Here is a 24,328-nt window from a genome sequence, read left to right on the forward strand (position 1 = left end):
GGCTCTTTGCTAAGTGGTTTATTATGTTTAGAATGCAACACAGGTTCATCCCTTGAGTTAGATGTCTTTGTTTAAGGCTTGAATGATGCATAGGTCAGTGCTTGTTTCTCAGAAAATGATCAGGTACAAAGACTGGACTCAAAACTCAGGAGCATTTCAAACGATTACACGAAAGTCTGGCTGCTGAGAAGGAAATGATAAAGTTATGAGGTGTGGATCAAGACAAAGGACGCGCGTACAGTATGTGTCATTTGTTTGGCTTCATTCCTCTTTTGTAGACCTGCAAATGAGAACTTTCAATTCCAATGACTGTGTTAAACATGCAACCTTTGCTGCGTGTTGTAGCAACTTTTCTTCTTTGTTTTGTTTGATGTCGCCTGACAGATTCTGCTTTCAGGGTTCATATACAGGGGATTTAATTAAACTTATGTGAAGCAGCATGACTTCCTGAAGCTTAGTGATCGCAAAGTAGCTGACATCTGAGGCACAAGCGAGAGGCCGAAGTCAGGGTGGGAATAATGGACGTCATTGGGAGCAGAACCAAGTTAAAACTACAGAATTCCTGGTTAATGTTTCACCCTGGCCCCCATCTGGCATTAAAAGCATAAAAGCACCGAGCAGTGGACATTCAAAGGTGGCGGCTGAGATTAGAAACAAATGGCAGAGGGCTTATGTAAACGTCTGAAGCTAAAAAATAGAGGCTCGGTGCGAGCGTCGTCTCATCCTCTGAGCTGCTGGCAGCTCGTTGTTGGATTTCAGTGCGAGGTTTCCATGGAGCCTGAACAAAGCCATCTGGACTGAGGAATGTGGTTTGGGAACGCTCCACCTTACACGCCGGAGGACCGAAAGTGTGGGGGTCCTGATAAGAGCCGAGTGTGCGTGCGCACGCATGTTTCACTTCTTCAAATCTAGCTCGTTTCCTGGGATAGATGGATTAACAAACGTGGTCTTAAACGAGGATGTTTTCACCTGCTTTCACTTTAACTGGCCTGTTGACAAAGCGGACTTTCAGGTTAAATTTAAAGATTTGGGGGATTCATTTGTGGAGTTTTACTCTGAATTGTCACAATTCTATATGTAGTATAACAGTTTTATCCACTTTAGATTAACTTCAGTTGAACAGAAAATGATGGCACAGTTCAGATTAGCTCCTCCAAAAGTCATATGGAACAAATTTCACCGGTTTGACTTGGATATGACACAATATGGGGAAAACCTCATGTGATGAGCTGTCGCCAACCCAAGTTAAAGTTTTGTTTTTACTGTGTAAGTGACGGCGATCATCTGGGCCTTCAGCAGTCGTGTCTTTGAGAGCTTGGGAGATCATTTTGTCTCCATAAAGCAACTAACCGGGAGAAATTGGAGACAAAAGTAACCCTGCACCCAGTCAGGATTCAGTGTCAGGCCGCTGCAGTTGGCTGCCAGGCTGTGAAGAACAATAGCTGGGACTCAATTTACCCTAAATGTTTTTTTTAATATAAAAATCATAAATGCCAGGATGATTTACGAGTAAAAACCCTTATTTTTCACTGACCAGTGAAGTGCTTTCACTAAAGCAGTGTCAGCAGCTCAGTTTTGCCTCGGCTGTTGTTGACATTTTGTCAACTTTGGGAAGGACCTTTTTAATTTGTTTAAAGAAAAGGGAAGATGGAAGAAATAAACTGGCGAAAATGAAACGGCACATGGTGAATAACATGAATGGGGGAGGGGAACGCGAGGAGCAGCTGCTGTTTGTCTGCACTTTATTGTGTGTATGTATCGTTGGCTCATTTGTATCTTTTGTTTATAAGCGCTAACTCTGAGTGCTGCGTGTATACAGATAAGAATCAGACTGTTGAAATGATCCTAGAATAAACAGATTGTATTGGCTCAGAGTTTTTGAGTCTTTCTCTAAACCTCTGAGAAGAACTACTTGAGGCAAGATAACCACAGGACTGTTTTGCTTGGGCAAATTGAAAACTCACTACTACTTTAAATCAGGGGTCTTCAACGTTTTACAGGCCAGGGACCCCCAAACTGATGGAGAGTTGGAGCAGGGAACCCCCCCCTACTATCTCTATGGCATACAATTGTGTTTTATATTTAACGGGGCCTAGTGTCGTGTGTAAACATAGCTACTCTGTTATTGTACATTCAATACTAAGCTATTCAAATAATACACAGGTTAATATATTCATGTTTTTATTAAGGTACAGGGTGGCCGTGCCACTGCCTTTTATAAACAAACATCTTGCATACAACACTGAGCTATTCAAATAATCCACAGATTTGAACTTTAAACATGCATGCAGATGGGACAATGCATCCTCAAACCATCTGTGGATGGCACACGTTTGCACACAATTTGTGAGAAAAAACTGAAAAAAACAAATGTTAAAAATTGTCTAATCAACCAAAGATTTCGCGACCCCCCCCCCCCCTGCAGTACCTCCGCGGACCCCCTGTTGAAGACCTCTGCTTTAAAGAGTTTGAAGCTGACATCACGCCTGGTTGAATTCTGCGTACGTAGTTAGATTTACTGAAAGCTTCTCTCTTGGACCAGGATGTCTTCTGCATGCACAGAAAGACCCTGCTGTTCTTCACACTTCAGAACCAACTTGTTAAGTCAATCTGTTCATGTTCCACTTAAAAGAATACTTATTATATCCCCATCTGGAAATAAATCAAAAGAAGTTTCTTTTTATTTATTATTTTTTTTAAATAATATTTTTTATTAGATTTTCTGACATGAACACAAACAAACAGCAAAACAAAAAAACAATATGGCCACCAAAAAAAACAAACAAAAAAAAACATTCTCTGACAACTTGTGTGACATACACTGTAGAATACTCCCTATATTAATAAGCTGTGAGAGTATAACTGGGAGGATATAGGAGCCAAGTATATGTACATCCACATATATATATATATATATATATATATATATATATATATATATATATATATACACACACACACACAAGGAAACGCTCAGTCCTATTACAATTGATAGCGATGCAGCAAATACATATCTACAAATAAAGAATAATAAAGAAAATAATATTAATTTAGAGAGAAAATGCTGTTTTTTTAAAAAAAAAAGAAAATGAATAAATCAAAAAATAATTATAAATAAATTAATGTCCAACCTTATGAACCAAAAACATCAGTCAGCCAATTTCCCTCGTTGCCATCTATCATCCCTTTTAATACAATGGCTGTGAGTCTTTTACCTACATATTTAAAGAAATGGGTCCAAATCCTACAAAAATCACCCATCTTACATTTGAACCTGTATGTTGGGTATCAAAAGAAGATTTGAACAAGAACTTTCTCATATATTTAGTCACTGACAGACTCTTCCATTCCCTCTGACTCCGTGAAAATGAGCACAAAGCTGAATGTTTTCTAATCTTTTCCACTGACCAAATTGGTTAAAATAAAATGTAATGATCTAAAAAAATCTCCCTTTTTCACAGTAGAAAAGGAAAAGGTAAATACTGGGACCAGCTGCTCAAGTACTGGCGTCAAAAAGCAAAGAGATCTGAGCAGTGATTCAGATCGTCTCTGGGTGTATTTCAGGACGTTGGCGGCTCAGTTTGTTTTTGGAAGAACACGTTAAAAAGAAAACGTGATGCTGGGAAATAAATGAAGTAGGTTTGTCACATGGGTGTTTTGGATAATGGCTTCTGTGGGTACGGTGGCTCTGAGCGGTCAAACAACTCCGAAAAGAACAAAATGCAGAAAATCGAACATCTTTTGAAAACCTAAGTTGACTTAGTTGACTGACAGAAGATTCAGGTTGGTGCGTGAATCTGAGTGCAGTTTAGATAGATAGATAGATAGATAGATGGATACTTTATTAATCCCGAGGGAAATTTAAGGATCCAGTAGCTTATACAGACAGACACAGAATACAAAATACAACACACAACCACACACAACACAGCATACTAACATCACAGATCTAGTGACTCTTGTTTATGTTTGAAGATGCAATAAGAAAGAGAGACATGGTGTTCATGGGCCTCTACGCTCATCAGGCAGCGGTCCCATAACAACGGTTTATTAAACAGGAAGTTTGCTCCTCCAATGGGTCCTGATGGTGCTGACAGACATTCACAGGATCTGTCACACACACCTGACCAGGTCGGTGTTCGTCTGCAACACTTACAGCACCATTAAGTTCCCGTTATGCTCACAGCAAATTGTGACCTCAGCCTAACGAGCAGCACCTGAGGCGTGTTCACCGCGGTGTTCATGCTAAGCGGTGGATGACGCTTCTGAGGAAAAACATGTTTGTTTGCATGTGTCCTCGTTTCCCTTTAATGCGCGGGACTTTTTGTTTTAGTTGTAGCTGCTTACCGTTACTATAAATAACACAGATGGGTGACTTCTGCTCACACGGAAGAATTTTTATATTCATGGATGTTCAGACTTTTGGGGAAACGGGTGCAGAAATGTACAAGACAAAAACAGAGTTTGTACAATTTTAATTCAGCATCTGCTCTGAGCTCCTTTATTCTCCAACACAGCCTGAACCCTCTCAGACGAGCTTTCTGTCATTTCTTTAAATAGTCTTCAGGAATAGTTCTCCAGGCTTCTTGAAGGACATCCCAAAGCTCTTCTTTGGATGTGGGCTGCCTTTTGTTCCATTCTCTGCCAACATGATCCCACACTGAGTGAGTGACCATAAGAAAGCCTGAAAAACTATTACTCAGGATTACTTTTAAAGATTACAAAAAAGTCTGGCTGCTTGGAAGCAGAATATGAAAAAATAAGGAGTATATCCAGACAATTACTCAGTACTTTAGATCTGCCAAACCCTTTGGTTTTTTTTATGAAATACGTACTAATGCGCTCCCATTAGCTACAGATTTTATCTGTTGTTCTTATTTCTTTCTTTTTTGTTTGAAATTTAAATCATGCTTTTTATTTCTACTGTTTTAATGTATCTGTAAAGCACTTTGAATCACCTTGTAGTTGAATTGTGCTGTACAGATAAACTTGCCTTGCTTTGCCTTCGCTACAAACCTCGGCTTTGTTCGGAACCGATTCTGCTCCGTGATGACCTTAAGTGTTAAAGGTGAGATGTGCAAATGACTAAGAATCCATATGAGATGCTCGAAATGAAAAGCGTTTTGGTGCCTGATTCTACAGATCAGGCAGCAGAAAATCCAATTTTCACGGGAATGTTATTTTGGCAACGCGTCACATCACTGAGGAGCATGCAATTACATACCACAAAGATGAGCTGTTACACTGTCTCCATGACCTCTTTTAGGAATGTTTGTAGCTGTCGATCATATCATATGTGTTAATGACTCCTCTTACAACTGTTCTCCTCCTCCACCCATATGCTAACCAGGATGCTAACCAGGCTCTTTAAATGCTTCTCACTGGCGTTTCTCACAAGTCAATGTGTGTTGCTCTATTATTAGCTTATTTTGCGGATCAAGTAGCCCTCCAAAATCGTCCAGAAAATCAGTTTTAAAAAAAACAATGTCAGAAGCTAGGACAGCCAGCTGTGTAATCCAGTTGGAAAAACTTACTCATGACATGTTTTCTCATTGAGGCTCTGGATTTAAACCTCGGTGGACACACTGGTCATGAGGCTGTGAGACAGAGTTGACACGACTGGGAAAAAATGTCGTGTCGTGAAGCCAGAAAACAAAAGCAATTCAAAGTAAAAGTATAGACTGTAGGCTGTTGCTGCTTTACATAATGTGCTTCAGTGCTGTTGTCACTATGGTTGCCTCAGACTTTTGATGACTTGACTCGTGTTTTATCAATGGCCAAAGTCTGGAAGTCGAGCTCAATCGAGAGATTGAGAAATGTACCGTTCATGTGATTCAGAGATTTCTGTGCTCTTGTTTTTTTTTTTTTTTTTTATTCGTATAGAGAGGAGGTCCAGGAGAACTGTGTCCGCTGGAGGAAGAGGTTTACCTTTGTGTCGAAAATGAGCGCCAACCCCCACACTGGAGTCCTGGATCCATCCGTCTGCAGGGTGTCAGTCAGAAAGGTACGACTCCCAAAGTGTCCTCTGTAAGAAGGATGGGGTTTGACCCAAAGAATGATGGTGTTGTTACTCATCCATTGCCTGTATTTACACACCGAGCTGCTGTGAAAAGAGAAATTGTTTCTAGTGGAGGATTTGAGCTCGTGGGCAGCTCAAATGCAAACAGTGAATGAGGCCAAGTTTACAGGAGTCAATATGACTTTTACATGATATTCTTCCCACACCAACACTATATTTGGTCATCTATCTCCTACTCTACAGCAGCAGCTTGACGATCACACCAAACTACCTTTTCAAGACATCTTTTTGCTGTGTTTTATTGTTTGTGTGAGCAATAATTCTACTGTAAGAAAAGTTCCCTTCGCTTTGGTGAAAGATCAAAAAGAGAGCAGAACGCATACTTCCTCCAAGGCTAAATAAAAGTAAAAGGTAATAATTATTAAATGATTAAACTACAGTAAGCAGATCTGGTTTGAGGTTCAAAGTTAAAACCCCCCTGTGAGATTTTAAGGGGATAAAGGGGGTGGGTTGTCACAAATTAGATTAAGTTTAAATCAGATGTACTCAGTCTATCTAAACCCATCCATCCATTCATTATCTGCCGCTTCTCCGATCGGGTCGCGGGGGCAGCAGATTGAGCAGAGAAGCCCAGACGTCCCTGTCCCCGGCCACTTCCTCCAGCTCTTCCGGGGGGACCCCGAGGCGTTCCAAGGTCAGCCCAGAGACGTAGTCTCTCCAACGTGTCCTGGGTCTTCCCCGGGGCCTCCTCCCAGTGGGACGGGCCCGGAACACCTCACCAGGGAGGCGTCCAGGAGGCATCCTAACCAGATGCCCGAGCCACCTCATCTGACTCCTCTGGATGCGGAGGAGCAGCGGTTCTACTCTGAGCTTCTCACCCCATCACTAAGGGAGACCACAGACACCCTGCGGAGGAAGCTATCTGAACCATATCTGATGAAACCTTTCTTTTTGCACTCTGAGAGACAAAGCTAATTTTGCATTTAGATTTTCCTTTTAATATGATTGTCACAACTACAAAACTATTTTCATAACTGCCCCTTCCAAATATAAGTAAAAAAAACAACAAATAAGACGTTTTTGCTTGAAATAAGCAAAACAAATCTGCCAATGGAACTAGTGAAAATCAGCTTGTCAAGATTTCTTGAAATAAGATGTGATAATTAGGACTTTTGAGATGAAAGTGATCTTGAAATTAGCTTAAAAACCTCTTCAAATGTCAAAAAAAGCTTGTTTCATATGATGTGTGACTCAAAACAATTTGTTTTCAAGACTTTTTCATTTAACAAGATATTCAAGATGTATTGTCTTCAAACAAGTCCCTATATCTGGCTGAAATAGAACTTGTTAGGCAGTTGTGTCTTATATTAAGTGTAATGAGATATTCTGACTAGAAATGAGACAAATATACTTGGTAAGACTTTGATTTTTTTTCCAGTATTCTTCACATAAAAAGCGCTGCCTCAGCAGGGCACTCTGCTGCTTGCTGGGCTGCACATGAGTGTGGTCCCACCCTGTAATTTCACCTGTGTAATCAGAGGCTTCTGTAATAAAGAGTCAGATCACTGGTTTCCTCACCATCTTCCTGTTTTTCTCTTCAGGAACTCAAAGGAGGAAAAGCGTATTCGAAGGTAAGGGCTCTTCACCTCTCGCGGTTCTAAACATATAGAAAGCGTTACAGATGAGCTTGTCAGTTTCTGTAAACCTTAATGCCACTTCAGGTAAATATTAGCATTTCTCCAGTCCAGCTGAGTGCAGACATAAATCCAAACCCTGCAAAAACATCCTGCCAACACCTCTGAAACCGTAACTGTAACGGCTCCTAACGGATGAGTCACGTCTCACGAGTGGAACTACAAGGTCGAACCCCTTCGTGAACATAAACTTATGTTGATCCCTGGACGCTGTTGCCTGACAGGAACTGTTTCCTGTGTTTTTGCTCATTCTCCATTTAGATTTCCTTGAGTTAAATATACCCCGCTTCCCTCCTTAGAAGTTGGTTTCCTTAAATGCACACCTAGGAAAATAGAAGCTCCCCTGAAGAAAGGGAAACCTTTGGCACAAAGACTGGGAACTTTTAGCTTTGGAGAGCTGTGGAGTTGATTTAGAATAACACAAACAGAGTTGAAACAAAGGGCTGTCACCACCTGGCGAGAAGCTTTAAGGTTTAATGATGAAGCCATGTAACTTCTCTTCAGTGTAATCTGGGACAGCGTTGGAATTCAGAGATTCCTGACCTGCACTTCAGGGGTCAGAGACTTCTAAATGTGCTGCAAGCGTCACATTCTCCAACCATTACGCCTGTGACAGAACAGAATTTCCTTGAATCGTGCCTTTGCTCTGATGAGAGAGTTTGTTCAACTCCAATAAGATTCATGGTAAAGATGGAACAGATTATTAATGTCTCGCAACTCCAAAACCGAGGTGATGCATGATTATTGGTGTAAAGATTCAAATCAATACAATATTATATCCATTTAACTGAGCAGCAGTCTGTTGACGGCCATTTTAGGCGTCCACAACATTTGAGCATGATGAGGGTAGTTTCAAGGGATTTTCTTCTGATTTAATGTAAGATGTCTGTATTTAATGGTTAAAACCCTAAAATGAAAGCGGGTGCAGACACCCGATTCCTTGAGGGACTGAAAACACATGGCCATGAGCGAAGGCTAAACTCTCCCGACACGCATACAACTGCTCCACAAACCCACTCGTCGGGTTGATTTTTAGGCTTTTGGGGGCTTGGACAGCGTCTGGCGTCCCCTGTTAGACGGGTTCACTTAACATATCTCTAAAAATGTTTGGTGTATTTCCATAAAGTTGGATAAAAACGTTCTAAAACGCGTGTGAACATGTCGGTCTAAGGAACTCGTACAAAATGTAAATTCTCAGTCAGACTTTGACCCTCGGATAACGTGGTTGGGTGCTGAATGACTCCCTCATGTTATCTTATTCACACATGGCCCATAACTTACTTAATATGACATCCTCCCAGCTGATGTAAAGGGGCTATAACTCTAATTATCACTGATAAGTGTTCCAGTTAGCCATGACATTGTTCCACTCTGCTGTATGTCGACTTGTACACACAGTCTCGCTGAGGTACCTGCAGAGGTGGGTAGAGTAGCCAAAAATTGTACTCAAGTAAAAGTGAAAAGTAGTCACCCAAATAATTACTTGAGTAAGAGTAAAAAAGTGCTCGGTGAAAAAAACTACTCAAGTACTGAGTAAATGTTGAGTAACATCTGATTTATCTGTTAACACAAGCATTCAATCAGACAGACAAAAATACTACATAATCATCTTTAGGCAAATTAGAGTTCATCCAATTGATAAAATAAATTAAAATTAATTAATTACAAAATAGCTTAAATTATAATAATCCAGGTAAATTCAAGTACTTCAATAAAAAATAAAAGAGACTTAGGAAATGTTTAAAACATATGTAACCCACATGTAACCTAAAAAACAAACATTCACCTATCCATTGGGGAAACGAATTTCGGAAACTTACTCAAGTTAGATGTTGAGTTTCTGCTGAAATGTGCGTTTGTTTTGGTTGACACAGAAGACACATAATGTAGCTGCTGTTTCAAACTTACTCAAGTAAATGTAACGGAGTAAATATAACTCCTTGCTACCCACCTCTGGGTACCTGCAGCTGTTTCTGGGAAAGTTTCATCCAACCAGCTTTAAAAGTACAGCTTTCACTCCGGTCTGATGTGTGTTAGGACTGACGGGTGGTTTTGCACCCTGTCATATACTAAAACTTCCAAAGCTTGTGACGTTAATGATGCCAAATTGCTCGGTGTGCTAAATGATGGGTGTCCCTCCTTCCTGAATATGTGCCTAAAATAAAGAGCAGTGAAACCTTTCATTTAGCGGCTCTAGAATTAACTCTGTTTGAACTGCTCTCCACCCGCAGCTGGGCTTCACAGACCTCAACATGGCGGAGTTTGCAGGTTCTGGCTCCACGGTGCGTTGCTGTCTGCTGGAGGGATACGACACCAAGAACACTCGGCAGGACAATTCCATACTGAAGGCAAGGAGAAATGCCAGTTTAGAAATGTGTGTCTGAAGCAGCCAGAGAAGAAATGCAGACAAATCCATGAAGACTCCTGTTTTAGTTTCTCAGTCATAACAGAATTTCTCGCTTCAAAGCTCCCAAACAAGGCTTAAGTTATTTCAGCCTTTTGATTGTTCATACGTCTGTGACGGGTTGCACCACTTTGAAAAAGCTAAAGTCCGTAAAACGTGTTTCTTCAGCAGCTACAATGAACACGATGCGGTTACAAGTCGGTCTGGTTCCTTCAGTTCGGTGTAACTTTGCTGTCCTGTTGTAGATCTCAGGCATGGCACATAACAACATGTTAGTCTGAGGAGCATTCCAGCTCACAATTGCTTTCTTTGACAATCCACAGATGTTATTCAGAACTGAATCTTTTGTTAAATGTTGAGAAACAACGAACATGTTTGGCTCTTTTTCGGTCTGCAGGTTTTTTTTTAGTCGACTTTCTTTAACAAAAAAGCTTCAATTTATTCTCAACCTGAATTTATTTCTCACTTTTTGGTTTCTTTGCATCCGTGTTCTATCAAAGTTAATGTTAAAAATGTTCAGATTCATAGAAAGATGGTCTCAAACAAACTGCATCTTCTACAGTCAGGACTGGAATTGGTACTGACTTCCTGGATTAACTGTTTCTGTTAAGGAAACGATGTAAAATTCCAGAGCATTACTAATATCTCATTTTGGCCCAAAGAAACACAAGTTTGATTAATAGACAATTGAGCAACAAATCATATCAGCACCAAGTTAATATGATACAAGTTCCTGAGAACATGACAGTGAAAAGGCCCTTAAGTAGAGCGTGGAGTCAGTTAGAATATGGCTTCGTATTACTTCGCTTTGTCGTGTACAGTCGTAAACTACGGATGAGTATTTTGTTTCCTTAAAAAAGTGGTCTGAACGGGTTATTTGAGGCGCCATTTTAAAAAAAGCAAAAAGCAAAACCTAAATTGTTGTATGTGATGATGAAAATAAGCACATGTGCATCATCTCGCTCTGGATCCAAAGCTGCAGCTGCAGCAGTTTGTCCCTGTGGGCGAAGAATGTTCTGTTTATATGGGGAGGAGTTCAGGAGCTCCACAGCGCCACCCAGAGATCACCAACACAAAGTGCTCTCAGAGCATTTAGTTTCGTCTTCTCAATTTTTTGGAAGATTTCACACCCGAGTAGATGTGTTTAACTCGTACGTCAGTGAGCTAAATGAGCATTTACTTCGGGTTTGTTCCAGCAGCCAACAGTTAAGGTGTTGTAGCTTAACATTTTGAGCTTTCCTTTATTTCAAAACTGTTTCAGAACTACACAAACCTATGCAGCCATTTTATTGTACCACACAAACCTCTTTTTTTCTGTTTTTATTGGGCCGTAAAACCCGTGACATCATCTGTGCCGTCGCCTCTGTTTGACTTTGAGATGTTTAAGAGTCAGAGATGTTTTCCACATGAAAGAAAAGTAAACATTGTCATCATTTCTTGGACGATATTAACTGTTTTTACGCCTTGTATCTTAAAGGTGATCATCGGAATGACTCTTCTGTCTGGAGATCCATGTTTCAAAACGTAAGTGAAACAAAATCTGATGTTTCTGCGCTTCTGTCAGAGTAATTTGGAAAGTTACTGAGTGCACTGAGCACACACTTTAAACACAGAATCTGTAGACATTTTGACCGAATAAAGGCCTGAAGGTTTCTGAACTGAACCTTCTTCTGTCGAGCAGCAGTGTTTGATGCACTTTGTCCTCCAGATGTTTCATAATCCAGTAAATGTGTTCTGATTTTGTATATCAATGTTTTACAACCTCTGAGTAAAAGCATCACACATGACCTGTGACCTACAGTGCAGAGAGTTAATACTGCAGCAGTTTTCTTTACAACGCCACAGAGTCCACAGACATTTATTGGGGATAAAGTATTGATTGTATATTTATACCTTTCTAATCCCATGTAATCTTGCTTCTCTGTCCTTTGTGCCCACAGTGACTCATTTTTTCCCTCGGTCAATAAAGAGAATCTTATCTGAGCATGCCAAGCCAAGCAGAGCTGCTCCTCTACTTGTGTAATCTGTTCCAGACTGATAAACTGTGTTTGGCTTTTTTTCCCCCCTTCAGGCCTCCAAGCACAGCAAAATTCATCTCCATCCCAGGACGGGAACACACCCTGCAGCTGGACTGTAAGGGGGAGGGAACAGCTGAGGGAACAGCGCCGGCTGGAGGGGTGTCTCTGGGCCGCGCTTCAAAGCCTCGGCCTTCCATCGTCAGCTCGGGTACGTGTCATGGAAAGATCTGCATTTCAGTTTAAAAACATATATTTTCTCTCTGAGAACAGATTAGGTTATGTTTTGGATGTAGCCCTGTTTCACTGGTTCTTTTCGCTTGGACCTCTGCCCTTGTTATTGAGGAAATTAGAAAGGGCATGGAAAGCTGAAACTGGCTCTCTCAGCTAATCTGCTTCGATGCTGGCAAAGCCCCCAAAGTGTGGCAGATTAGCTCGGACTGAATGATTTGCACAGAATGGACAGATGTGAGCTACACCACAGTCTTCCTTGCAGATTCTCAGTCACCGAGCTTTATTCATCAGCAGCATTAAAGGTTTTTAATTACAAGCAAAAATTTGTTAATTTTGCCACCTTGTTTGCATTACGGTATGCTAATTCTTTATATGCATGCAGGACGTGGCTGTGAATGGCAGCTCAAGAGTCAGAGGAGTTCTGGGAGTAAACAAAGAGCGGCTGATGTCTGAATGTTTAGCCTCACAGCACACACATATGAGGAGTAGGAGTTAACAGTTTGCTTCTTCTGGTACCTTCAGGTCTCCTGGAGGAATCTGAAGCGACTCAGAACCAGTCCGGCTCTGCAGAAGTCTTCCAGTCTGGGCACTCTCGTAACTCCAGCTACGCTAGCCAGCACAGCAAAATCTCAGGTACAAGATTCCCAAAGTTGTTGTTGAAACCAGGCTGCCTTTTTTTTTTCTACTTTTCAACAGCTAAAGTCAGTGTTGCACCATAAGGATCCTCCACTTTTCTTTGAATTTAACAGCATTTCCAGATGAATTTCTGTGGAAAAAAAAAAAAAAAAAAAATTGGTTCTTATTGGAAATTTAATTTGAAAAATCTTTTTATTTAGATTAGTCTTCATAAAAATACTTCACTGGTAATATTATTCTCAAACAAGGGTGTAAGTTTGGTCTTAGCTTTGGTAGGAACACTACCCCCCAACCCCCATCTCCTCATTAAAAAAAATAAAAGATGCGAATATAAAATAAAACTAACCTGCTAGCATATATTACATTCACACCATAACACCTTAATAATACTTTTGCTTAGTAGAACGAGTGTTAGGCTAGAAGGCTGGCATAGTGTGGGTAGTTAGCTATTACTTACTCTCTGGGTGGTGAAATAACTTTTGATGTCTATTTTCTTTTTCGGTGACATTTTCTTATTTACAAAGCAGAAAAACGGGCAAAAATGTTGAGACCAAACAAAATACGAATGTGAGGATTTGCTTTCAGGATTTTGTGACATCGAGCTTGTCTGCAATCAGCCCCGACAGGGGCTGACCTTCAGCCAATCAAATGGCAGCATATGCTGACCTTTAGCCAATCAAATGGCAGCATATGCTGACCTTTAGCCAATCAAATGGCAGCATATGCTAACCTTTAGCCAATCAAATGGCAGCATATGCTAACCTTTAGCCAATCAAATGGCAGCATATGCTAACCTTCAGCCAATCAAATGGCAGCATATGCTAACCTTCAGCCAATCAAATGGCAGCATATGCTAACCTTTAGCCAATCAAATGGCAGCATATGCTGACCTTCAGCCAATCAAATGGCAGCATATGCTAACCTTCAGCCAATCAAATGGCAGCATATGCTAACCTTCAGCCAATCAAATGGCAGCATATGCTAACCTTTAGCCAATCAAATGGCAGCATATGCTAACCTTTAGCCAATCAAATGGCAGCATATGCTAACCTTTAGCCAATCAAATGGCAGCATATGCTAACCTTCAGCCAATCAAATGGCAGCATATGCTAACCTTCAGCCAATCAAATGGCAGCATATGCTAACCTTCAGCCAATCAAATGGCAGCATATGCTAACCTTTAGCCAATCAAATGGCAGCATATGCTGACCTTTAGCCAATCAAATGGCAGCATATGCTAACCTTTAGCTAATCAAATGGCAGCATATGCTAACCTTCAGCCAATCAAATGGCAGCATATGCTAACCTTCAGCCAATCAAATGGCAGCATATGCTAACCTGGTTGCAATGCAGGTTACACTGAACATTGCGAGTGGGCACGTTGAAAAAAAGATTCTTTACAAATGCTCAATACTACGAATGAGTTTGTGAAAAATATTATATTTAATGCATTATGTAAAAAAAATGTTATGTTGTAATATTATCAAAAATATTGGTTGTGACTTGTCCCTATGCAAACTTACGCCCTTGTTCTCAAATACTTACATTTCCCTCTGGTAGGAACAATCTCATTTTAAGTGATGTAACTTAGATTTTTAAAACACTGTACTACAGATAGGAATGCTGAGGTAAAGCCAGCTGTTCCAGCTCCATCACCCCTACTCTGTTTCACTGAAAGTCTGTTCCTGTGCGTTTGAAATTTTTTCACAGGCCAATGTTGAAGGGATGATTTAGAAATAAATTACTATTTTATTCCTCAGAGCACACATATTTGGGTGTCTGAAGTCACTTCAATGACCTGTTCAGATTTTCCGTTGCAAGTATCGGATCTTGTGATGTTCACCCCGCCACTTCTGCTCAGCCTCAGCCGCACGGGTGTTTCATTTCTCATAAACATGGACTTGGGCTGACATGAGATAGCTCTGGATTTTGGATTCACATTTTACCTTTTACACTTAAAGGGATAGTTCGCCTCTTTTGACATGAAGCTGTATGACATCCCATACTCGCAATATTATTTATGAACATTTTCTTACCCCCTGCTGCGTCCTGTGAGCCGAGTTCCAGCCTCGTTTTGGTGTTGCCGAAGGTAGTCCGGCTAGTTGGCTGGGGTCGCAAAAATAAAGCGTTTTACTTCTCAAAACAATATGCGTTCAAAAGAGTAATACATTTGCATCACAAAATCGTTCTCCAGGAAAAAGTCAGACCTCACAATTGCTTGGCGCTATTTTCTCTCCCTTCATATCACTGCGTGCTGCCGCCTGCTGACAGCCACACCTGTTACGGTGTTTACTGCTTTGAAGCAGGGGACTGCTCGGTCTGCACTTTGGTCTGCACAGCAGGCAGTGATACGAAGGGAGAGAAAATAGCGCCAAGCGATTGTGAGGTCTGAGTTTTTCTGGATGAACGATTTAGTGATGCAAATGTATTACTCTTTTGAACGCACATTGTTTTGAGAAGCAAAACGCTTTATTTTTGTGGCCCCAGCCAACTAGCCGGGACTATTTTCGTCAACGCCAAAACGAGGCTGGAACTCGGCTCACAGGACGCAGCGGGGGGTAAGAAAATGTTCATAAATAATATTGCTAATATGGGATGTCATACAGCTTCATGTCAAAAGAGGTGAACTATCCCTTTAAAGTTTCTCTTTCACATTCCTCCTCTTGCTATCACACTGGAAAAAATGCCCCTCCAAATATAAGTAAAAAAAACAACAAATACAAGACGTTTTTGCTTGAAATAAGCAAAATCTGCCAATGGAACTAGTGAAAATCGGCTTGTCAAGATTTCTTGAAATAAAATGTGATATTTAGGACTTTTGAGTTAAAAGTGATCTTGAAATTAGCTTAAAAACCTCTTCAAATGGAAAAAAAAAGCTTGTTTAATGTGAAATATGACTCGAAACAAGATGTTTTCAAGACTTTTTCACTTAAGATATTCAAGATGTATTGTATTAAAACAGGTCCCTATATCTGGCTGATATGGTACTTGTTAGGCAATTGTGTCTTATATTAATTGTAATGAGATACTCAATGAGACAAATATGCTTGGTAAGATTTAGATTTTTTCCAGTGCATTGATGTAAAATGGAGCACAGTCTTGGTGGTGTCTGATGTCTTCTCGTGTCCCTGCCGTCCTGCAGGCTACAGCACTGAGCACTCCTGCTCCTCCAGCCTGTCTGACCTCACGCATCGCAGGAATACTTCGACAGGAAGCAGCGCTTCCGGCGGCCTGTGTTTCAGCGCTGACACGTTCCCAGAGGGCGACAAGGACGCTGGGCGTCCAGAAAGACCCCCTCGACCCCCGCGGCCTGTTATGCCCCCTAACAGGCCTTCCAGGTACAGACATGTTATTGCATCATCACTGTTCTTGTCTTGGGATTGGTAACTTGGACTGATGGGATGAGAACATAAAACTTACCAGTTCTGGTTGACTGTATTTCAGGAGGAAGCAGGACTCAGTGGAGAGTCACCCCTCCTGGGTAAATGACACCCGCATGGATGCCGACGACATCGTAGAGAAAATCGTCCAAAGTCAAAACTTTGCGGATATCAACAACACTGAAGGTACAGAAGGAGTGTCGCTCACTGTGGAAAACGTGTGAAGTTGAAGCTGTAACACTGAAGGCTTTAGTTACAAGAGTAACTCATACTCACTAAACCCACAAACACTTGTTAAAGGTACTGCAACGCAACGTATGGCAGATTTTAGCAAAGCCATCTCTTTTTACAGGAATATGTTTGTAATCGTGACCTTGTCGGTTCTTGTGTGGATGCCGACTATAAATGTAAATGTACTTTATTTATACAGCCCTTTACAGACAATCCTTACGATGTACCAAAGTGCTTTACAGCAGGTCATAAATAAAGAGAAGAATAAGTGAAAACAAATAAAAACAATAAAAGAACAGTGAAAGCAATAAAATACGACAAAATCAAATAAGATAAAATAAGATAAGTGTCATCATACTATTGGGTATTAAAAGCAATCCTAAAGAAGTAGGTTTTTTAGCCTAGATTTGAAGAGGCCTATAGTTCAATTGTCATTAAATCCAGCTTTAAGGTCACAATTGGTCAGAAGGAGTTCTGCGTGGTGAGGCCATCGAGGAGAGGACAGGAAACATGTGAAGCCATTAAACATATTCTGAGATAAATCTGTTAGAGATGTTCAACTCCTCGCCTCATTGGAGCTGACCAATTGCACAGAGTGGCTGTTTATTGGTTAATAAGCACAGCTCTTTTTTTTTTTTTTTTTAAAGCATGTTCAGATGCACTGAGAGGATGAGAATAAGAAAAGGTGAAAGGAAACTGGAAATCAGAACAACTTCCACTAATTCACACTCACTTGAGGCGGGTTTTTACCCGTTTTGGGGAAGACTTGACGCACATTTGAGGGAATGGAAGCAACCTTCAAAATGACGCGACTCACCGGCTCTGGGCTTTTCCCACTTTTACAAGTAAAGGATACATAATATGGTCCATAGGAATGAAAAGCAATACAGGCGGACAAACAAACAAAACAAACCAGCAACCATGAGTTCAGATCTATATAAATAATACAGAAATGGACGGTATGAGTAGTCAAGAAAATCCCTGCAACATTATATTAGAAAACACCAGACTACAGAGATCAAATGGGGTTCCCAGACTTTATAGAACTGGTCTCTTTTTCAATGTAATATGCATGTCAGGTACTCTAATGGCACTAGATCAAACTTTAGCAGTTGGTACTCTTTCATTGATCCATTGTAACAAAATATTCTTCCTCGCTGCATAAGAATAAGAATACAATTCAGCCTCTTATTGTGTTTTGATGTTAAACGTCGATTTGGGAGGCCCAATACAAGAGACACAGGGTTCATCTCCAGTTTTAAACCAAATATCTTCTCCATTTCAGACAATACACTTGCAGTTTCCGAAAAAAAAATTACTTTATCTAATGATGCATTCTTAGGTAAAGCCATTGTCTATTCAGTATTTGCTCACAAAGTTCCAGTTTAGCATGGACACCCCCTTGATTTAAAGCTTTCCGAGCTTCTTGCAGGCTAAGCTGTTTACTCTGAATCTCTCCATGCGATGGGACCATGTCTGGAGCTGCTGCATCATCCGTGGACAGAACATTCCTTCACTTTTGTGCTCTGTCAGTTTATACTGCCTGTGTGTTACCGCCTGCTGGTTTCCCTCAGCTGCTGCTGACTGTCCCCGTGTGTTTGGCTTTCAGACAGCAACCTTCGTCTGTTCGTCAGCAGAGACGGAACCACTGCGCTCAGCGGCATCAGGCTGGGAAACAGGTCAGAAGACTGGCTCTCTGTCACTTTCTGTGCCTGTGTCACTTCCTTCTCTTTGTTTCTATCGGTGTCTGCGTCTCGCTCTCACTTCCTCTCATATCCACGCCACTTTCACTTTACGGTTTACAGGTTGAGTTCTACTCGTGTGAGCAGACATAATTTCAGGAGATGAGTCGTCTCAAACTGTCAGACGTTGAGCTGGACAGTTTGTTCTTAAATCATTGCTTCAACATTATTGACATATATGCACACCATTATGTTCCAAACAGTCTTTTTATTAATGTATTTTTTTAAACAAAACATAGCCAGTCAGAATGATTACTTTATGTCTTGATTGCATCATTTGAGGTGGAAACAATTGTTTTTTTCATTATCTTTAGGTTAAGAATATTCGAATATTAGAGATACAGGAGGTCATTCCTCCCAGTAGCAACAACAAAACATAATGAAATCTTATCATATCATTGCAACAATGCACTTTCCCTTCTGAATAGATCAAGAATTTTTTCCATTTGATTTAATTTCATATGGATTCTCATGTTTGTGGTGCTTTCATATTTAAGTCCAACCTCTTTGAAGCCACAGGGCTTCCAGATGCTAGTTCTTAATGCAGAGGATGCCGGTCAGCCATCTTGTGTATGCTGTAGACTGTCTGGGCACCTCGCCTTGTTTTGCCAACGTTACCCCATCGGACATCATTTAGAAAATCGATTCGGAATCTTCCACGTCCGTATCTCAATGCATCTAAGAACTCTTCTATTAATTTATTTTAACAATGATTTCATTAGGACAGACTCAGTAAACACAGACAGATTCAATCGCTTTAATTTGAAGAAAAGCATGTTTAGTACAGCTTTCTAAACTCGACCTAACGGTTACTTCAGCCTGAACTTCTGGAGCAGCTAATGCTAAAACCTGATCCGACAAGCAGTGCACTTTTCATCTGTCAGTTGATGTGGACTGTCACACATTTCCAGATGAGATGCAACAATGAGTAAGGAATAGATCCCGGAGTAAAGGCACATACTGCATATACGCCACATCACATTAATGAAGAGCAGCAGAAGAAAGTTTAGTTTGCTCCATCAGCTGTTCTATGAGTCTGATGAGAAATGCTTCTATGCTCTGAATACTCTGGAGTCTCAGTTTATATATCTCAAAGCTTTAGTCTCCTTCATTAACAAGTACCCGAGGACCTTTAAGTACACTTACGGGGCACTAACTGTCCTTCTCTGTCCCTGCTTGTGTGCATCCTTTCAGGGTTTCTGCCGGCGGCTACGAGCCTGTGGTGATAGAGAGCCATTAAACCGGGCAGCGGGTGGATCGTCTCGTCTTCTGTCCCACTGGTTTTACTGGAGCATCAGCTGGTCTGACGCTGTGAGAGGAAAACCTTGTCAGTTTGCACTTTATGTGAAGTTTGTTGCAGTACTCGTCTGCACTCTGTTTATCCGTTTCTGTGATGTTGACTCTTATGTGAGTGAAAGCACCAATGCACAAAATGTTTCTCTTCAGTTGTGACTGTGCTGCAGTAACAAGGGGTTTTTCTTTTTGGACCTCGTGAGCTCCATCTTTTGTAAAATCACCCACGTGTCCCCAGTGTTTTGTAACAACTGCGGCTTAATGCCAACGCTGTGTTGATCGAAGCAGATTGCAATCATGCAAAGTAAAAGAGAGTTTAAAATTGCTTCACCTAAGTGCTGCCTTAACTTTCCCCCCGTATGCTTTTATGCTGCAGTTCCATGATAAATTAACTGTGTGCACAGTTGACCACTCGTCACAAAAACACACACATTGGTCCAAACGGAGACATCAGTGAAACTTTAAACCTGATGACCGAGTCGCTGTGTCACCAAACCAAATTAATTCAGTTTTTTTCCTGCTGTCAGGAGCTCCTAAATTGAATTTCTATCCGTCTAATTTCAGATTCAGTCTGTGAAACACATTTTTAGCCTGGATGTAAAAGTTTGTTGCTCCAGTGTTTGCACAGTTTTTAAGATTTCTAGAGCAAGTTTGTGTCTTTTATCACAATTTTCACGTATTTCTGTAGACTTTGTTGCCTTTCTTGGCAACCTTAACATTAACACGCACACTAATTTATGGTTCCCATTTAATGTTCTGTTAAAAAATGCTTCCATCACCCCTGCAGCTCCTGTTCCAAGTTTTGATTGAGTCATATGGCCTCGCACTTGGCAGTAACTTCAGTTCATTGGAAGCGTAAATCAGCCAAAGTGTCATACTTCAGAGTAGAGATTTTCTCAGCAGAAGTTACCCGACACGTCCTTTGTCGCTTCAAAATGTTACGAATAATCCTGCTGGCTTGGATTTGTGAACATTTATGCCCAACATCAAAACAAGAAAAACGTACCTCTCTGTGCAGTTTACGTGTGTAGCACAACAAAAGCAGCTACATTTGAAGTGTGTTAACTCCCACTGAAGACATCACGTTAATGTGATTTAAGAGTTCAGAAAACCACTGAGCAGAAAAACTTTAGTTGTTGTTCCCTGTTGAACGGGGCACCGCGACAGAACCACTTTGTGCCTGTAAAGTTTCTCTTGAATGACCCTAACACACCATGAAAACTGTGATGGCGGAGTGCTTGTGATGGTGAGAAGAGAAATGTTCTTTGTTTGTCTCGTTCCTTTTTTTTGTTTGTTTCTGCTTCCATGTGAAACTAATACACTCATTTCATGCTTACATTTTGAGCCGTTCCTGCTCTGTTGCTCCATCTTCATGACGGAATAATCAGAAGAAATCAGCTCTGCTCGCTCCTCTGCCAGCAAAACATGTGGTTAGCTGAGAAATGACACTGCTGTGTACAAATTGTTCTGATTTTTACTGGGGGCAGCTGCAGAATTTGGGAGGTCTCTGCAGCAGTTGTGGCCGTAGAAGTGCCTGCTGCCCCCTGGTGGACAAACGGCATGCACGCTCCCAGGGTTCTTGGTGTTTACACTGATGTTTACTTGGAGTCAGACTGTTTTTTTTGTTTTTGTTTTTATTCTTTGAGGCCATCCTCAGATGAACAAATACCACTGTAACAGGAGAAATGAGGAGTCTGGAGCACCGACGGCTCCAAATGAGGGAAAATCTTTGCAACCAGCTGCCTGGACTTTTGCTAATTTGGTAGTTTTACAAGCAGTGATTTATTTTTATCCTGTCAGGAGCATAAAAAATGGGTTTTTATTTGATTATAAAAAGGCTGATGAAGCTGTCACAAAAATCCTTCAACCCTTGACAGATTAAATTATCAGTATGTTGACGGGAACTTTTCAGATAAGCAGACTTTTTGGTTCCAGCAGATTTTCTGCTGCTCCTTCTCATGGAATCGTTTGACTTTTGGTTGAACCAAACAAGTCATTTGCAGATGCCTCCTTGGCTCTGGATGACTTATGTTTTGTTAGTTTGATTATTATTTTTTTTTTTTACAGTGCAGAATCTAAAAACAGAGAAATGGAGCTCAGTTTAAAACTAAGCACGTACTCAACCCTTCATTTAATCGTCTGTTACTTCAGTAGCAAAAAATGTACCAGTTTACCAGCATTTCCCTCATCTTAAACAGAAAAATCTGCTTTTAAGCCTCTTTATTGGTCATTTTGATTTTTATGGGTTGTGCCTGTTTGGCTCGGCTGCAGTTTTCTCCTCCGTTGCTTCATATCCTCACACCATGCTGGCTGCTTCCAGCTCGTGATATAAGTTATATCGCTCGTCTTTACACGATCCTGTTGCAGCTAATTTAATTCATTAATCACATGGTTAGTTATTCTCACTTCTGGGGATGAACCACTAAATGTTTAGTCTGAATTTGGGTTTACATTACAACACCATTTTGTATTCCTTTTGAAGCATTTATTTAAATATTTTAGTTTGTTTTTATTTTCTTCTGGAGGTTGTTATAAGCTATGCACACAGTTAACCTCCCTGAGCTTTTCCCCCTCCTTTTTAGCGATTCTAACAAAGGATTATATTGTAACAAAGCTAGTATTACCTAAATTTATAGAAGATTCGAGTTGGGACCGTGTTTCCATCTCCATATAGTTAACTCATTTTTTGCTTGGTATATTTGTGCAGAAATGACTTATAAACAATAAAAAGTTCATACGACTTTGTGCTGGTGTTGTTTTTCTTTCCCCTAACCCTCCCAGTTTGCAATTTGTTGTAATATTTAATAGAAATCTTTGTTTGGTAACATGATGGCGAGGTTGTGTTTAAAGATTAGAAACTTATTTTGGAGATTTAGATGGAACTTTATTGATCCCTTTGGGAGGTTCGCTCCGGGAAATTAAGATTCCAGCAGCACCGTTGCAGAAAAAAAGAAATAAAAATAGATATTAATAGATGTTGCACATTATTATTGCTCAAGATCCAGTTGTGTTGTGGTGCTCCTTCCCATCCTCCCCTCAGAGAGAAGTGGTACAGCCTGATGGCGTGAAGGACAAAGGAGTTTCTGTGTCTGTTGGTCCTGCACTTGGGAAGCAGCAGTCTCACTGAACGGCCTCCTCTGTTCGCTGGAGACGGTGTGCAAAGGGTGACTGGCATTGTCTATAATGTCCTGTAGTTCGTCCTTTGTCCTCTTCTCTGCCACCGCCGCCTGATGAGTTTGTTCACTGACTGATAAAACATCCACAGGAGTTTCCTGCAGATGTTAAAGGACTGCAGCCTCCTCAGAAAGAACAACCTGCTCTGTCCCTTCCTCTACAGGCGGTCAGTGTTGCAGGTCCAGTCAAGTTGCTGTCCAGCCACAGTCTGAGGTACTTGTACGAGTCCACAGCCTCCACCTCGACTCCACTCCTGGCCCTGAAAATGGCCCTGATATTATCGCTACTAAATAACATAATAATAATATTAAAATGGAACTCCTTCTATTATGAAATAGTAAGATTACAATATACAATTAGCAGACTTTAAAGCCAAAAATGTCACACTGTGACTTTCAGTGTTCCAGCTTTAAACACTTTTTTTTTTTGCCTCAGGCAAAGTTAATGAAATCTTGATGAGAGTTTGTTGGTTAAATATTTCACAGGCTGCGGCTTTGCTTTAGAAAAGATGCAATATAATCTGAAAAAGTCATTGTTTAGTGCCCATGCAGCTGATTAAGAACAATATTTCACTCTGAGCAGAGTCACAGGCCTGAAAAATAAGTAAGTAAAGTGTATGCAGATGAACTGAGGAGGGCGCTGTTGTATTGTCACTGCTTCCATCCCACGTTCCATCAGCAACTAGTTCTCTGGGGAGGAAATGGTGACAGGATGGGGGAAACCTATAGTTGGACACTTAATTTACTAAAAGTATAATGTCCCAAATAAGTTAATTTAAACTGAAATGTACTTTAAATTTAATAGTTGCAGTGCATTATTAATCAAAAGGAAAATGATCAAATAAATAGTTAAAAAAATTTGTCTAGAATATCATCTGACATTTGTGTTGTGAGACAAAACAAGACCATTAAGATTACTTTGTTGTTGTTTGACTCCTCTGCATTGGACCCATCCAGGGGCCCGTTGCACAAAAGTAGGATTTAGACATCCAGGATGAATTACTTAGCCAGGTTCAAGGAATCCAAAACATGGGCGCCCAGGCTTAGTTGGTTGCACAAAGGCCAAGCCAGGATGAGCAGACACGGATTCATCAAGCCAGGTGAAAGCGATCCTGGATAAGTGCTGCACACGGCTTGCTTAAATAGACCCCAAGATCGATCACAGATTCACTGATTCACCATGGCAACAAGGGCAGCGTATTTCTCCCCAGCGGAGCAAGAACTATTAATGGAAGCATATGAAGAGGTGAAGGAAAAAATAAAACAAAAAGGAAATACTGCCACAGTTAAACAAAGGGAGCTAGCGTGGCAAACCATTGCTGACCGCCTGAATGCATAAGTAGTGCACAAATACACACTCACCACTCCGCTGAAACTATCACAATTAGGTTACAATCCAAATAAAATGTTAATTAACATATCGTCACCTTCCTAAAATAATCGCCCAAGTCATTTTTTGGCATCAAAGGTGTGGTCCAAAAAATGCCTAAGTCATTTATTTAATCTT

The 24,328-nt window shown here is 40.7% G+C and overlaps 1 protein-coding gene across 1 annotated transcript in view; it reads left to right on the forward strand.

The window, feature by feature from the left end:
- eeig1a (estrogen-induced osteoclastogenesis regulator 1a) overlaps positions 1 to 22,388 on the forward strand; it is a 35,060-nt gene extending 12,672 nt beyond the window's left edge. The window contains exons 3-12 of the mRNA XM_075467231.1: positions 5,884 to 6,004; positions 7,621 to 7,650; positions 9,945 to 10,061; positions 11,595 to 11,641; positions 12,189 to 12,343; positions 12,889 to 12,999; positions 16,145 to 16,340; positions 16,447 to 16,568; positions 18,223 to 18,292; positions 19,550 to 22,388. Coding sequence (XP_075323346.1) covers positions 5,884 to 6,004; positions 7,621 to 7,650; positions 9,945 to 10,061; positions 11,595 to 11,641; positions 12,189 to 12,343; positions 12,889 to 12,999; positions 16,145 to 16,340; positions 16,447 to 16,568; positions 18,223 to 18,292; positions 19,550 to 19,595 — 1,015 coding nt within the window. The 3' untranslated portion in view covers positions 19,596 to 22,388. The remainder of the gene's footprint in view (positions 1 to 5,883; positions 6,005 to 7,620; positions 7,651 to 9,944; positions 10,062 to 11,594; positions 11,642 to 12,188; positions 12,344 to 12,888; positions 13,000 to 16,144; positions 16,341 to 16,446; positions 16,569 to 18,222; positions 18,293 to 19,549) is intronic.
- The last annotated feature ends 1,940 nt before the right edge of the window (positions 22,389 to 24,328 follow it).

Source organism: Odontesthes bonariensis, chromosome 6 (genome assembly GCF_027942865.1).
Source record: "Odontesthes bonariensis isolate fOdoBon6 chromosome 6, fOdoBon6.hap1, whole genome shotgun sequence".
Classification (NCBI taxonomy): Eukaryota; Metazoa; Chordata; class Actinopteri; order Atheriniformes; family Atherinopsidae; genus Odontesthes; species Odontesthes bonariensis.